The sequence below is a fragment of the Ostrinia furnacalis genome, unplaced genomic scaffold (genome assembly GCF_004193835.3).
Source record: "Ostrinia furnacalis isolate ACB-3 unplaced genomic scaffold, ASM419383v2 OfSCF0436, whole genome shotgun sequence".
Classification (NCBI taxonomy): domain Eukaryota; kingdom Metazoa; phylum Arthropoda; class Insecta; order Lepidoptera; family Crambidae; genus Ostrinia; species Ostrinia furnacalis.
The window spans coordinates 154938-167101 of NW_021130675.1; the positions used below are offsets into that span (position 1 = coordinate 154938).

Here is a 12164-nt window from a genome sequence, read left to right on the forward strand (position 1 = left end):
TTAGATATTTTTTTCCTTTGAATGGTCTTAGCTCCTTGCTTTCAAAACAATATTCGTTCGTAGCACTTCAGTCATTCAATCTTCACAATTAACGTTATATCTTAAGTTCAAATTCCGCAGTTCTAAGATCAGTACAGTCGATCTTTTCGTTGGCGCTTGTCGTTTCCGAAGCGCGTTAAAACAATAATATATTTATTGTCTAAATATTAAATATGCATATAATATACCCACAGTACTTTGATACAGTCAGTGGCATATAATCTTCGATGTTCGTCAGAGCTCGCGATACTGTGACCTAACATGCGACGTTCTAAATATGGAGTCGCAAGAGTTAAGTGCGGTAAGCTAATTTGTATGCTTTTCGTTATTTTTGGCAACCCAACGATTCTAGATTGTTCGAGGATTCGAGATTTCCTTCATAAAAGTTGTGACGCAATTTACTGACGATATGAAAAACAGTTTTGGTGATTTGCATTTGGAGTTAGAAGTTATGGTTCGACGATAAAAATTGCGGTGAGTAAGTAACATAATTCTTGAATGTTAGTTAGTGCAAAATAAATGCGCTATTTTATTATATTGACTAGATTAGTTTGATTACATAATACAAGTATTATTTTAAGTTTTATAGACAATTTTTCATTTTTGCACGTGCTAGATTAAGAATAAATCATTTGCGACTAAAATGTATACTGCTTAATCTTGCGAAAAAGTTTAACTAATATGACTTTTATGATTTGATGCCAAAGATTGGTTTTAAAAGGGCTTAGAAACCGATTTGCCTATCAATCCCCCCTAAACTTTAGTTGTGTCAGAGTAGTCATGGGTCACTCTGACACTGCTTTTCAAGAGGTGCCACTAGGCTAGGGGACTGTGGTTACAATTATATCATGTATGACATTTCATCTTCAAATCATAAAACTGATCTTTGTGTATATTAAGATAAGTTATTAATCGGATTCCAAGCCCTATCCCACAATACCGGGTAGTATTTTCTACGTAGAGGCAGCGGTCGCACGAAGGTTGGAATCAGCCACCAAGGCTTCCTTTTCTTCTTCTTTACAATCTAACAAGCATTTTATACAGTTCATAACGAAAATTAAGATCAGTACAAACAATAAAATTTAATATTCACTTATCTGTACTGTATTCTGTACTTTGTATTTGGCTATTTGTCTTGTTATGATCCACATGAGATGATGAAAAACGTATTGGAAGATTGTCTCCATTTTCATCTGTTTTCTTGTGAAAATGTTTTAGATTATTATGGCGTGGTCGTTGAAACAAAACTTTAAATTGAACAAGAAAATGTAGAGGTTAGTATAATTTGTTTGTTTGTCATGTCGTATCACTTTCGTTTCTTCTGTCAATAAACATGCCTTGTAGCGGGACTTTGTTCGTTCGATGCATACAGCTTCGTTATAAAAGCCTTGATTGCCATTGCGTTATTGATAACAGTTATCGGAAATGAGAATTTCATTTCCGTTTTATGCTGTGTATTTAGTTATGACGTCGTAATCGTGACGTCGGTTTTCCTGTTGTTGCTTGTATTCAAGTAGTTGTATTGAGTTTGTTTGGAAGAATGGTCCGTTGTGAGGTGGTTCACCTGCCGTATCATAAAGGTTCGTTCTTAAATTATGTAATTAAAGTGTTAAACGTACACACACATTACAATTGACTACGCACACTATCGTTTGTTTCATGAAACGACATAAAATTAATGTAGATTCACACACCACACTCAAGAATTGATTAGAGTCTGTAAGTACGAGTAATTGGTATGGAAAAGAAACTTATTGCAGACTTGTATCTAGTTTTGAGTTCGTATCATAATAAGGGCCTACATTCGACTCCACTGTCTATGCTATAAGAAAAAAGCCTTGAAAATATTGCTGAAAAGGCCATATCACATAAATAAATCTAAGTAGGTATTGTTTTTACTAGAAATGTAGGCACGAAGTCAAATGTGAAATGAAAATGTTTCGTATAAAAGGTTTTAACACGAATTATTTGAATAATATGGCAATTTATGAAGCGCGTTTTCCATACGAAAATAATATAATGTTTTAGGCTGGATTGGCGTGTTTATGGAATCAACGTCTTAAAATCGAAAATAGATAAGGCAAGATGTCGTAGCGATAAGTTTTACATAAGGTCACAGCGTGCATTGACGTACACATTTTATAAGTATTTAATAATGAGAAGTCTGTGATACACACACATTTATGTACAAAAACGACGAGATTGTAATAAACGGTAAATATGCGACGTAACAAGCGTAAATCATTCTGTCTTTTACTTACACTACTATGATTCGTCAAAATCTGACGAAAATGCTGGAATCAATGTTTGTGATATAGAAAACTAGACGCAAATGTTTGTGCCAATAGCCGAACATTGGACGCAGGACGGACACACAGCGAATGTCAGACAAGGACAGACAACACAAGTGATATTTACATAGAGCAAACATGCCCAGTCCTAGGGACTGTACTCACTCTGAGCCTCTTTAGAAGCGATCCTAGGCTTTTCTCCGACTTTTTTCGCCAGAGCTCTGGCAGTTTTACCGGCTTGCTCAACCCTGGCAGGTTGGGCATCTAGATCAGGTAGCAAATGTTTAGTCTCTGGTTTTGTTTGTGTCAATTCTTAAATTGTTTACCTTTTTATAAACATTTCATTGTGATTTCATACTTTATTGTTTTCATGATGTTAAACCTAATGTACGGGACAAGTAGAGTCATGTACTGTATGAACAAAGGTTGAAAATTTCGACAAAAGTTTCAATAATTTACTTTTCGATAAGAATAGAAGAACCAAATATATATTTTATGAAGTATTTTTGAATAAATAGATCAAAATACATAATGCTTGTTTGTAAAAGTAGTGCGATCGGTATAATATTGTGCTACTTGTGTTTTGTCTAGTATGTACATTGTGGGTAAAGTGAAGGTATTCTATGTACCTGCTAGAATACATACGAGTATACAATGCACCTTTGAAGTCATATAAAAGGTTGAGAGAAGTATTTCACAAAAATGAAATGGTTAGTATCAGAAATGTAGAGTGTTTATGAAAATACTTACGTTATGTACGCTATAATGTTCACCTTATGTAAAATAAATCTTAAATACATAGGTGGATAGTGATAAATAGATCATAAAAGTCTTAAACTATCAGTGTATTTAGTGAAGTATTATGTAACTGTAAGATAGGTACAAAGGTAGTTTCGGGTTTAAACAAAGCAAACCATCTTGATGTAACTATATGGATTGGCAACATTTGTCAAGGGTACCAGTAACTTTATGTATATTAGTCAAACCTTATTAACATACCTTATCTTTGACTATGAAATTAAAATGATGGTAACAGAGATATAGATAGGTACAATGGAATTTTCGTGCTCAGTGTACCTAGCTTTTGTGTATGTATCCTTAATAAGCTAACTCGAGTATTGTAACCAAATGGAATAAGTAACGTTTCAGGATAACATGAGTTTTTTCAGGAAGTTGATGTTACTTTCATTGTAACTGCACGTATTTGACTAACTTCAAAAACAGACCCAAAATTGGACACGTCAGCAACAAAAAAGTTGAAGTAGTACTTCATCATCATCATCATCATTTCAGCCATAGGAAGTCCATCGCTGACCATGCCTCCCCCAATGATTTCGACAGTGGCCGGTTGGTGGCGGCCTGCATCTAGCGCCTTCTTGCTACATTTATGAGGGAAAGTTGTGCTTATAACTAATATTTTTTCAATTTATTCTGAAAGTTTTGAGACTTGAATACACCTGGGATATAAAAACTCGGGATCCTGGGATCAAAGCTCCAAGTATGACAAAATGACCTGTTACATTTGAGATTACATTACGTAACAATCAATATTAGTTACATATTACTGAAGAGTGCCTAGCAAGTTGGTTGTTTGATCAATATGATGAAAAATGTTATAAGACAATAAAATTATGTGTAGGTATTTTTATATATTAAGTATGTTTTGGTATTATATCATATAAATACAAAGTTATGAACGTATTGTGGGGTGTTGTATGTAATATTTTTGTGTAAAATAGTTTCATGTCTTGTATGAGGATCTCTATCAATTAATTTCTGACTATTTATGAGTGTGTACTTCGCCTAATGTAGTTTTTATTTAAATGTACGCAACTCACCTTTTTTGGAGCCATTACTGCATGTAAATTACTTCAACCACATTACCTTTCGTAAAAAATAATATATCCCTAAAAATCAAAACTCGTCCCAAGAAAAGTTTGACAGTTTCGTAAATAAATTTGACAGGTTCTAGCGACCCGTAGCAGTGCGCGCGCAGGGCGGCGTTTCCATGGCAACGGGGGCGGGCCGCCCTCCTCCAGACTTGCAAGGAGTGAATTCGTCACTGTGTTTTGTTACCTGCTGGTTGCATTCGGTGTTTTTACTAGATTTTGTGCCAAGAAATCTTGTTTTAAGATATTCAGAGTGGAATTCCTGCTGATTTAAGGTAAGTTCTTGGTCATTTGAGGTAGATTTTCGGCGTTTGATCCGTTTTTTGTAAGAATCGATGTAGGCATTGCAAGGTCATATTCCCCGGGCAGGACGATTGCAGCTTTATCGGCTGTTAATACGAGATGAATCATTACATTGTGCGTTGCGTCATAGCAAGGATCGATAAAATAGTGTAACCGATTGGCTGGGTAGTCAGCTTCCGATTCCTCCCAGGTGAGTCGACGGAAAAATTACGCGTAGATACGGAAAATTGCATTTTGTTTTCTAAGAATGCACTTTTCAGTACACTATTACTGCTTTTCATTGGATGTTTTGATAACTGATGTTTGGTGACACATAATTTGAACACCAAATTAGCCATTAGGGACCTAATAAATCGATTGTTATTGTCTTTGTTCTCTACGTTTGTATTGTTAATCTTACGGTACAATCATGTTTTCTAACCAGATTTCAAGATGACTTACACTTCTCTAAATATAAATTACGCTTTTAACGTGATATTTTTCTTATCACGACTTGTTTCCTATCCTAGATATTGAAAATGTGTTAATATTACTTAATTCTGAAACGATTTGTTCTGTTCTCCAGGGGACATCTCCAGCTGAGAAGTCCAAGATGGCTCTGGCAGGCAATTTCGACGGAATGCTTCTTCCGCTGTACCCAGAACCGGATGACAGCGGCATCGACAGCGACAACGCTGAGTCACAGCAGCAGGCAGCTTCGGTACAGCGCTTTGAAGAGAGGTTCATCGCTAATGTACGACTATGATCTTGATTCTCAGAAATTCCTGAAGCTTGCACAGCGAGTTTTTGCTCATATCTAGTTTGTTTTGTAACTATTATAGTGTAAGCTAAGCTTCGCTAGGTGTTCATCAAAATAGAGCGACGAGTGAGGCTAGAAAAATAAAGTGATTATATTGAGACATCTTAATCGGGTGTCGGCGCCTCTGTTCACACTTTTTATTCGGCTGTCGGCCCGTTCGACGCTGGTTGGTGTTCACTGTACACTATTTTTCCGGGCAATGAGGGCTGACAAAATACCTAACATTTCTTGCCTTTGTATGAAATGCTGGAAACATTCGATTAAAATCCGAGTCCAACCCCGACAATTTGCGTTACTTACATCAGCAGTCCAAACGATACAGGCGTACTATCCGTTCGCTTTAAGTTTGCCGCTGGCGATATGACATCACTCGGAGGGAAGCGTCTATAACTTTACAAAACTATATTTAACATATTTTTTATTTATTATTATTGATAAAAATTGTGTGTTTGCGTAAAATAAGACAAATTAATTGCGATTAATCACTAACCAATTGAGTTTAATCGCGGTTAGGGGAGGGGACGCGCATCCCACGGACCGGCAAACTTAGCGCGAACGGGTAGTAGAATGCTAACTCCATCTGGCTTCTTTTGTTTTCCTAATTAAGCAGTTAGCTTTTTATTTACTCTATGTCTTTACTTTTACAGCTAGATCTTGCTGCGCTTCCCCGTGACGGCAAGGGCTGGTGCCAGCGATACAAAGAACAGAGGAACAACACTGGGCACGGTCTCGCTGTATGTATTGACACATTTTTTATGTATTCATGATTGACTTACTCTGAAATACAATCATGTTACTAATTTGTTAACAGAGCTTACAGAGCGAACTTGGTGAGATGTCTTTCTCTTTTAAGATTATTTGCGAATGCCTATTATAATAAGTAGGCTTTTTGCTCGCGGCATTTTTCTCTCATTGAACTTTGTACTTCCCCGTCATCTCCGTGGCTAGGGGGTAGATTTTGGAAAGAAATTTTGATAGATCAGTCAGTGAATAAATTTGTCTTTTATAGTACAGAAAGTCTTTTCCTATTAATTTCGAGTACAATGAGTTCGAAAAAAAAGTCTTTTCTTCATAAGTCACGTTTAGCCGATTGAAATATCAAGCCTTACAACTTACGTCCGTCTCAAAACGTTTTATTTCAAAGAACCCTTGAACAAATTACAGTAGGTACTCATATTACCGGTCTTTGCTGATTGCAGAAAGGCATCGAGGACGGTCATCTCGACCCTTTCGACGTGGACTGGCCAATAGGTCTCCGCATGCCTCCTACGGTCCGGCAGCCGACTTTCGCCGAGCCTCGGCGCAGCGCTTCACCTCCTATCCTGGAAGTGGAACTCACTGCTTCTGAAGAAGATGAAGAAGACGATGTGCTGGAGCTGGTCATCCCGATGCACCAACCGCGCTATCAGAGGGTGCCGACCGACTCGCCGACTAGAGCCAAGCCGACAACTAAGGCAAAGATATACAGATTCTTCTTGAGCTTGCTGTGCTGCTTCCGCAAGTAAATTGTTGGGTGAAAGGCTTGATTTACGTGGATCTATTCCATGGTTCTCATAGAAAACACTCTCAAACAAGTACGTTCTTGCCACTTTCTTCTGCTTCAACCACACCAACGCGTGCAGATCGCCATCGCCGGCGCGATCACGGCTCGATCAAAGGCCAATGACAGGTCGCATGAACTGTCATAGGTCGCGCGACCTGTCATTGGCCCGTGAGCGATGGCGATCTGCACGCGTTGGTATGGTTGAAGTTTACTACGGATTAACTAATTGTTCATGTTTCCTAATTACTGGCGAAATCCTTCTAGCAATATCCGTCTAGGGAAAGAATCTTTGCAATCTTAATACGATATTCCATGTACTTCTTCTTTCTTGACTTGAATGTCCCGACTTTGATTCTGCTTACAAAGTTATTTTTAGTAAATAGTCAAAAGCTTCTCATACATTTTAACCATAATCGATTCACGTAAAATAGGCCATATTGTTGTACGACTAGTAACGGTCAATCAGGTAAAGTTAGTTGAATCAAATGTTTACCAAGACTTCTATGCACTACTAGACAGGCTGTGCTGAATTGAAATAAGTAATAAGTATCCAGTTCAACATGACCGAACGAAACTAGCAGATTTGCCGTGAGTCCTCACGATCGTAACTAACTCATATAATTTCATGAGAACGATGTTAGTTTTTTCTTAATGCATTTATCCTGCAAATGTTCTTTCATCGTCCGGTCATTTAGTCTCTCCCCACTACAGAAGCTCGACCTTCTCCTATTTATCAGGATTTGGCCTGTAACCTACTCCGCCGAACAGTCACAGATTGCAAAACGTGAGCATATTCCCACATCATCACATGTAGAACCCATTGGGTACCCCACCATATTATGTTTCAAGAAAACACATTATAAATATTATACCGGCCTACGCTGTGTCATGATTTTTATTTCTCAACAGCTTGTCTATTAACTTAGAAGTCTTTGAGTGTTTATTGTTCAGTTTTCAGTGTTAGGATCCATGATGTTGCCAGTAGCGCTATCAGTAGGGTCGTTATATGCATTTTACATAGGGACTGTGTTTGCTTTTGACAAGTTAATTTTAATTGAATCTCTTTTAATTTTAACAACAGCTGGTCAAGGAACGAGAAAGGAGAAAATTAGTAAACCATCCTTGTGTATTGTTATTCACCATGTAGGTAATGCGTGCAAGATGTATGAAAATAAGATGATTAAGTATAGATTTAAAGTCAGTGGAAAAACACACAATCTACTCAATATTCTTAATCGTTTAATTTTCTCTAGGCGACTTTTTATACATGATAGCAATTTTATACGTGGAGCTAGCAAAGTTGAAAAACATTTTGTTGGTTTCTAGATAAAAGTCGAAAATAAATATTGTAATATTGAGTAGATCATAGTTTTGTGGTGTGCCTAAAATTATGTCCTATCTAGATATCTTTTGTAATTGTTGGGCAATTTATAACACTATTTATTTTTATATTTTATCTAGGATACGCGATGAAACTTTTTGTAGATGTATATTATTTATTTTAATGAATTCAAAGAAGGACGTCCAATCCTCTATTATGTTACTTTCGTTTTGCAGTCCCGTATACTTAACAATAAATGTTTAAAATATATAGGTATACAATATAATAATGGTTTTTATCTTAAATATCAGTCCTCCGAAGTCAATTTCCTATACATTTCACCAAGTTTATGATTTAAACTGTACTTGGTCAATTCATAATTTCACAAAGAATTATCACAAACATTTCTAGACAAGTACTTGATAATTTGTATACGTAGATAGTGACATTAAATAAACCATATCAATAATGGTTCTATAAGATTTCTAGGGGTTCCGCTTGTTAAGGGAAAAACAGGGAAAATACAATGTACGCTATAAGTGTCTTTGTAAAATACGAAATTAATAAAATCCAAAATTGGTCCACTTTAGCGCATGTAACAAGCATTTTATAAAACTTAGTTACGCTTTTGTCGAATTGTTATGGTCACTAACCTAATAAATATTATTTACGGGATTCTACGAAAAAATTAAGGTACATGGTAGCAATCCCGTAAATGATAATTATTATGTTATGGTCACATAAACGAGTGGGCAACTATAATATTCAATTGGTTTTAAACTAATATCATGGCATTTATTTATGCCTATTTAAGATTTAATTTTGTATATTGATAAAGGCTCTACTCTGACTAAAAAAAACATATTGGTAACTAATTATGTGTTAAAAATATTTGTATTTTGATATTTTAGCGTGTGAAAGACTGAATGGTGAAAAATTGACTTTTTTAAATCTTCTTACCAAAAAATTATATTTTTATTAAATCTTTGTATAATTTATAATACTTACTTTACAATCAAATAAAGAAGAACGGTCACGCCCCATACAAAAAAAAACCCAGACCCGACAGAAACGAGACATACCTCAGTTTTTTTGTCATGTCTTAATTAGTTAAATTATATATTTTTTATATTCGAAATCTATGTATAACACCAAAATATTACCCTTTGTTTTTGTTTAGGCGTTATACAAAAACTAATACAAAATGCTCATTTATCACCAAAATTGGTAAATGTATGTACCTAAATGTCTATTACAGCTGCTATGGAATGTATCTAGACGACCTGGATATACAACCGGATTATACAGGGTGGTTATACATATGGAACGATAAGTGATCTCACTCGATTATTTCTAAACTATACAAGATATCGAAAAACTAGTTACTGATTCTGAAAGTGCTTCACGAGCTCTTTCAAATGGTACCTTTAATAGGGTACAGATTATGGAAGCTGATAACATTGAATTTTTGGATTTTGTAACTTATTATTCTTTCCACCCTGTATAATCCGGCTGTATCTCCAGGTCACCTAGATACATTCCATAGCAGCTGTAATAGACATTTAGGTACATACATTTACCAATTTTGGTGATAAATAGGCATTTTGTATTAGTTTTTGTATAACGCCTAAACAAAAACAAAGGATAATATTTTGGTGTTATACATAGATTTCGAATATAAAAAATATATAATTTAACTAATTCAGACATGACAAAAAAACTGAGGTATGTCTCGTTTCTGTCGGCCCTGGGTCACAGATGACCGTTCTTCTTTCCTACGAGATTGTTTTGTCATTTTGTATTGTTACTTTTTGATAAAACAATCTTTATATTCCCATGGGGGAATTAAATGTACTTAACATTAATACATTTTTGTACACATCTTAGAATTGCCAAATACCTTCATTTAACCATCAAAGGCATGCATAATATAATTTAATTAAAATTTTTAAATTAGTGCCAATTAAGTATGATAAACATTAAAAAATATTTATTGAACTAAACAATTGTTTAGAGTCTAGAATGTTTGTGGTACAAACTACCTTCCTGAGGTATCCTTAAATATGAAATGATACGTTACTTTTTATAAATGTTAATTTTTTTTTAATTTTTTTTTTAATTTTAAGTACCTATACCTTCTTTTCTAAGCATAAATGTTTTTATGGATAGTATAACTATCTGTGTATTGTATGTCTAATAAATAAAATATTCAAGATGTACTGTTTTTATTTTTCCTGAATTGAAATACCTATTTGTTTTTTTATGAGTAGGTACTGAGAAAACTTATACTTGATTTTCATTTACTGTTCCTTCCACATAACTATTTATTTATTAAAGTAAATAATAAAAAATGCTGAAACGACTACCATACCGACATAGACGACTACCATATGTATATTACCTCTATTCTGTTATTTACTATTAACAAATAAATATTATAATATTATTTGGCTTTTTGCCACTCGTTTGATTACATACGAATACATTACGAATAAATATTAAGAACGGATTCAGTCCAATATGCAGAGTTAGAGTCGCGGGCTTTAAGCCTTCAATAAAAAAACATACCAACCGATATTAGAACCTCCTTCTTTTTGAAGTCGGTTAAAATTATCGTGTTGTTTCATGTTTACTATTTTAACTACCCGTCACTAGATGGCTTAGCAAAAATATTTCATGGTTTCTTGTAGCGTACAAAGTTTCAGGTGAAAATTTTAGTCTTGCTACTCACCACTAGATGGCGTTAAATACTTAAAACTGAAATTAATTTAAGTATGAAGTGTAGAATATTGTAGATCTATAGTTATTCATTTGTTTTTACTATATTATATTATTATCATAGGCTATTATGCCTTGACAGTACACATTTTCAAGTTCTCGCTTCCTTCGCTAGATAAAATTTCAAGGAAATTTACAGGCACCGAATTGTAAGTTGAATGGATAACCTTGCAGATAAATATTTCCATTATTTTGTTTAAATAATATTTGTTGGAGGTCTTCTTTAACGTGTATGTTGTCCATGAGGTACTTAATATTTGACCAGCTGTGATTGCTCTGGAATCATAATTTGCGCACGATTTTTCTTAAATTGAAGTTATGCTTACGTACACGCATAGTATGTTTTAAAGAAGTTTTTATGTTAGCTCCTCCCAAATAAATTAAGCTTATAAATACTGTGTTCACAATAGTCCAGCAGTCAACGGGGACAGAATTAGAGACCTTGGAATCGGTAGTCCGATAATAACTCTAGCTTTTATCGCGTTGTTTTAGACAGTTTATTAACTAGACTCATAAAGCTTTTTATTGCTACAATAATGAAAATACAGTTACAAAATATTTGGAATTTTACAGAAAAATATCCATCCATGAAGGAGTACGAGTAAGTGCATCTACGCGTAAAATTAAATGACATGTCTCACCTCTGTTTGGGAAAATAAATAAAACTAGCAAGTGAAAAATTGACTAAGTACCTATTTGATAGCAATTAAGAAATATATAATGATGATGTAGAAGTTATTGCTAGTGATTTAGAGCAAATAAAAGTTTAAAGGGGTTTAATTAAGAATCACATCACCCGAATGCTCAATATAATTTAAGCAACAATAGCGTCGACATCATTCGCGACGTAGAGTCTGTCTTTGGATACAATTGGTACACAATGGCTGACACCTATCGCAAACTAGGTGATGCACGATGCATTGTGTGCTGTAATACAGCCCTAATTATCCATTCTGTTATAATTCTATTAACTGTGTCAAACTTGAAGAACAATCGGTTTGATTGATGCACCAAGAATGGAACCGCCCACCGTATTTGGGGAGTACCTAATTAGGGCCTTGGCAGACATGCTACTTTTAGCCTTGGTGATCGGCGATTTTGCGACTGTATCGATGCAGCATCGCGATTTTGCGACATCATGCGTTCAGACGTGGTATCGTAATCGCGCGGTTTAGCGGCTCTATCGATGCAGCATCGGGAT

General features: G+C 35.1%; 1 protein-coding gene across 3 annotated transcripts; it reads left to right on the forward strand.

Annotated features, from left to right (window-relative positions):
- Positions 1-150: 150 nt before the first annotated feature.
- On the forward strand, positions 151-6868 carry LOC114364739 (uncharacterized). Of its 3 annotated transcripts, none has more exons than XM_028321037.1 (4): positions 151-340; positions 5088-5255; positions 5969-6055; positions 6521-6868. In XM_028321037.1, exons 1-4 carry the CDS (start codon positions 317-319, stop codon positions 6824-6826), a joined length of 585 nt encoding a protein of 194 aa, XP_028176838.1. In that variant the 5' UTR covers positions 151-316; the 3' UTR covers positions 6827-6868. The 3 variants fall into 3 exon arrangements, with proteins under 3 accessions (XP_028176838.1, XP_028176821.1, XP_028176829.1); XM_028321020.1 differs by lacking the exon at positions 151-340 and adding an exon at positions 377-513; XM_028321028.1 differs by lacking the exon at positions 151-340 and adding an exon at positions 4393-4494.
- Positions 6869-12164: the final 5296 nt, after the last annotated feature.

What these genes read in the sequence shown, in the direction of transcription:
- LOC114364739 (XM_028321037.1), top strand. Translation starts at nt 317, where the DNA reads ATGGAGTCGCAAGAGTTAAGTGCG. An exon ending in AAGAGAGGTTCATCGCTAAT is followed by an intron (nt 5,256 to 5,968) that starts GTACGACTATGA and finishes TTACTTTTACAG; the next exon opens with CTAGATCTTGCTGCGCTTCC. An exon ending in ACACTGGGCACGGTCTCGCT is followed by an intron (nt 6,056 to 6,520) that starts GTATGTATTGAC and finishes TGCTGATTGCAG; the next exon opens with AAAGGCATCGAGGACGGTCA.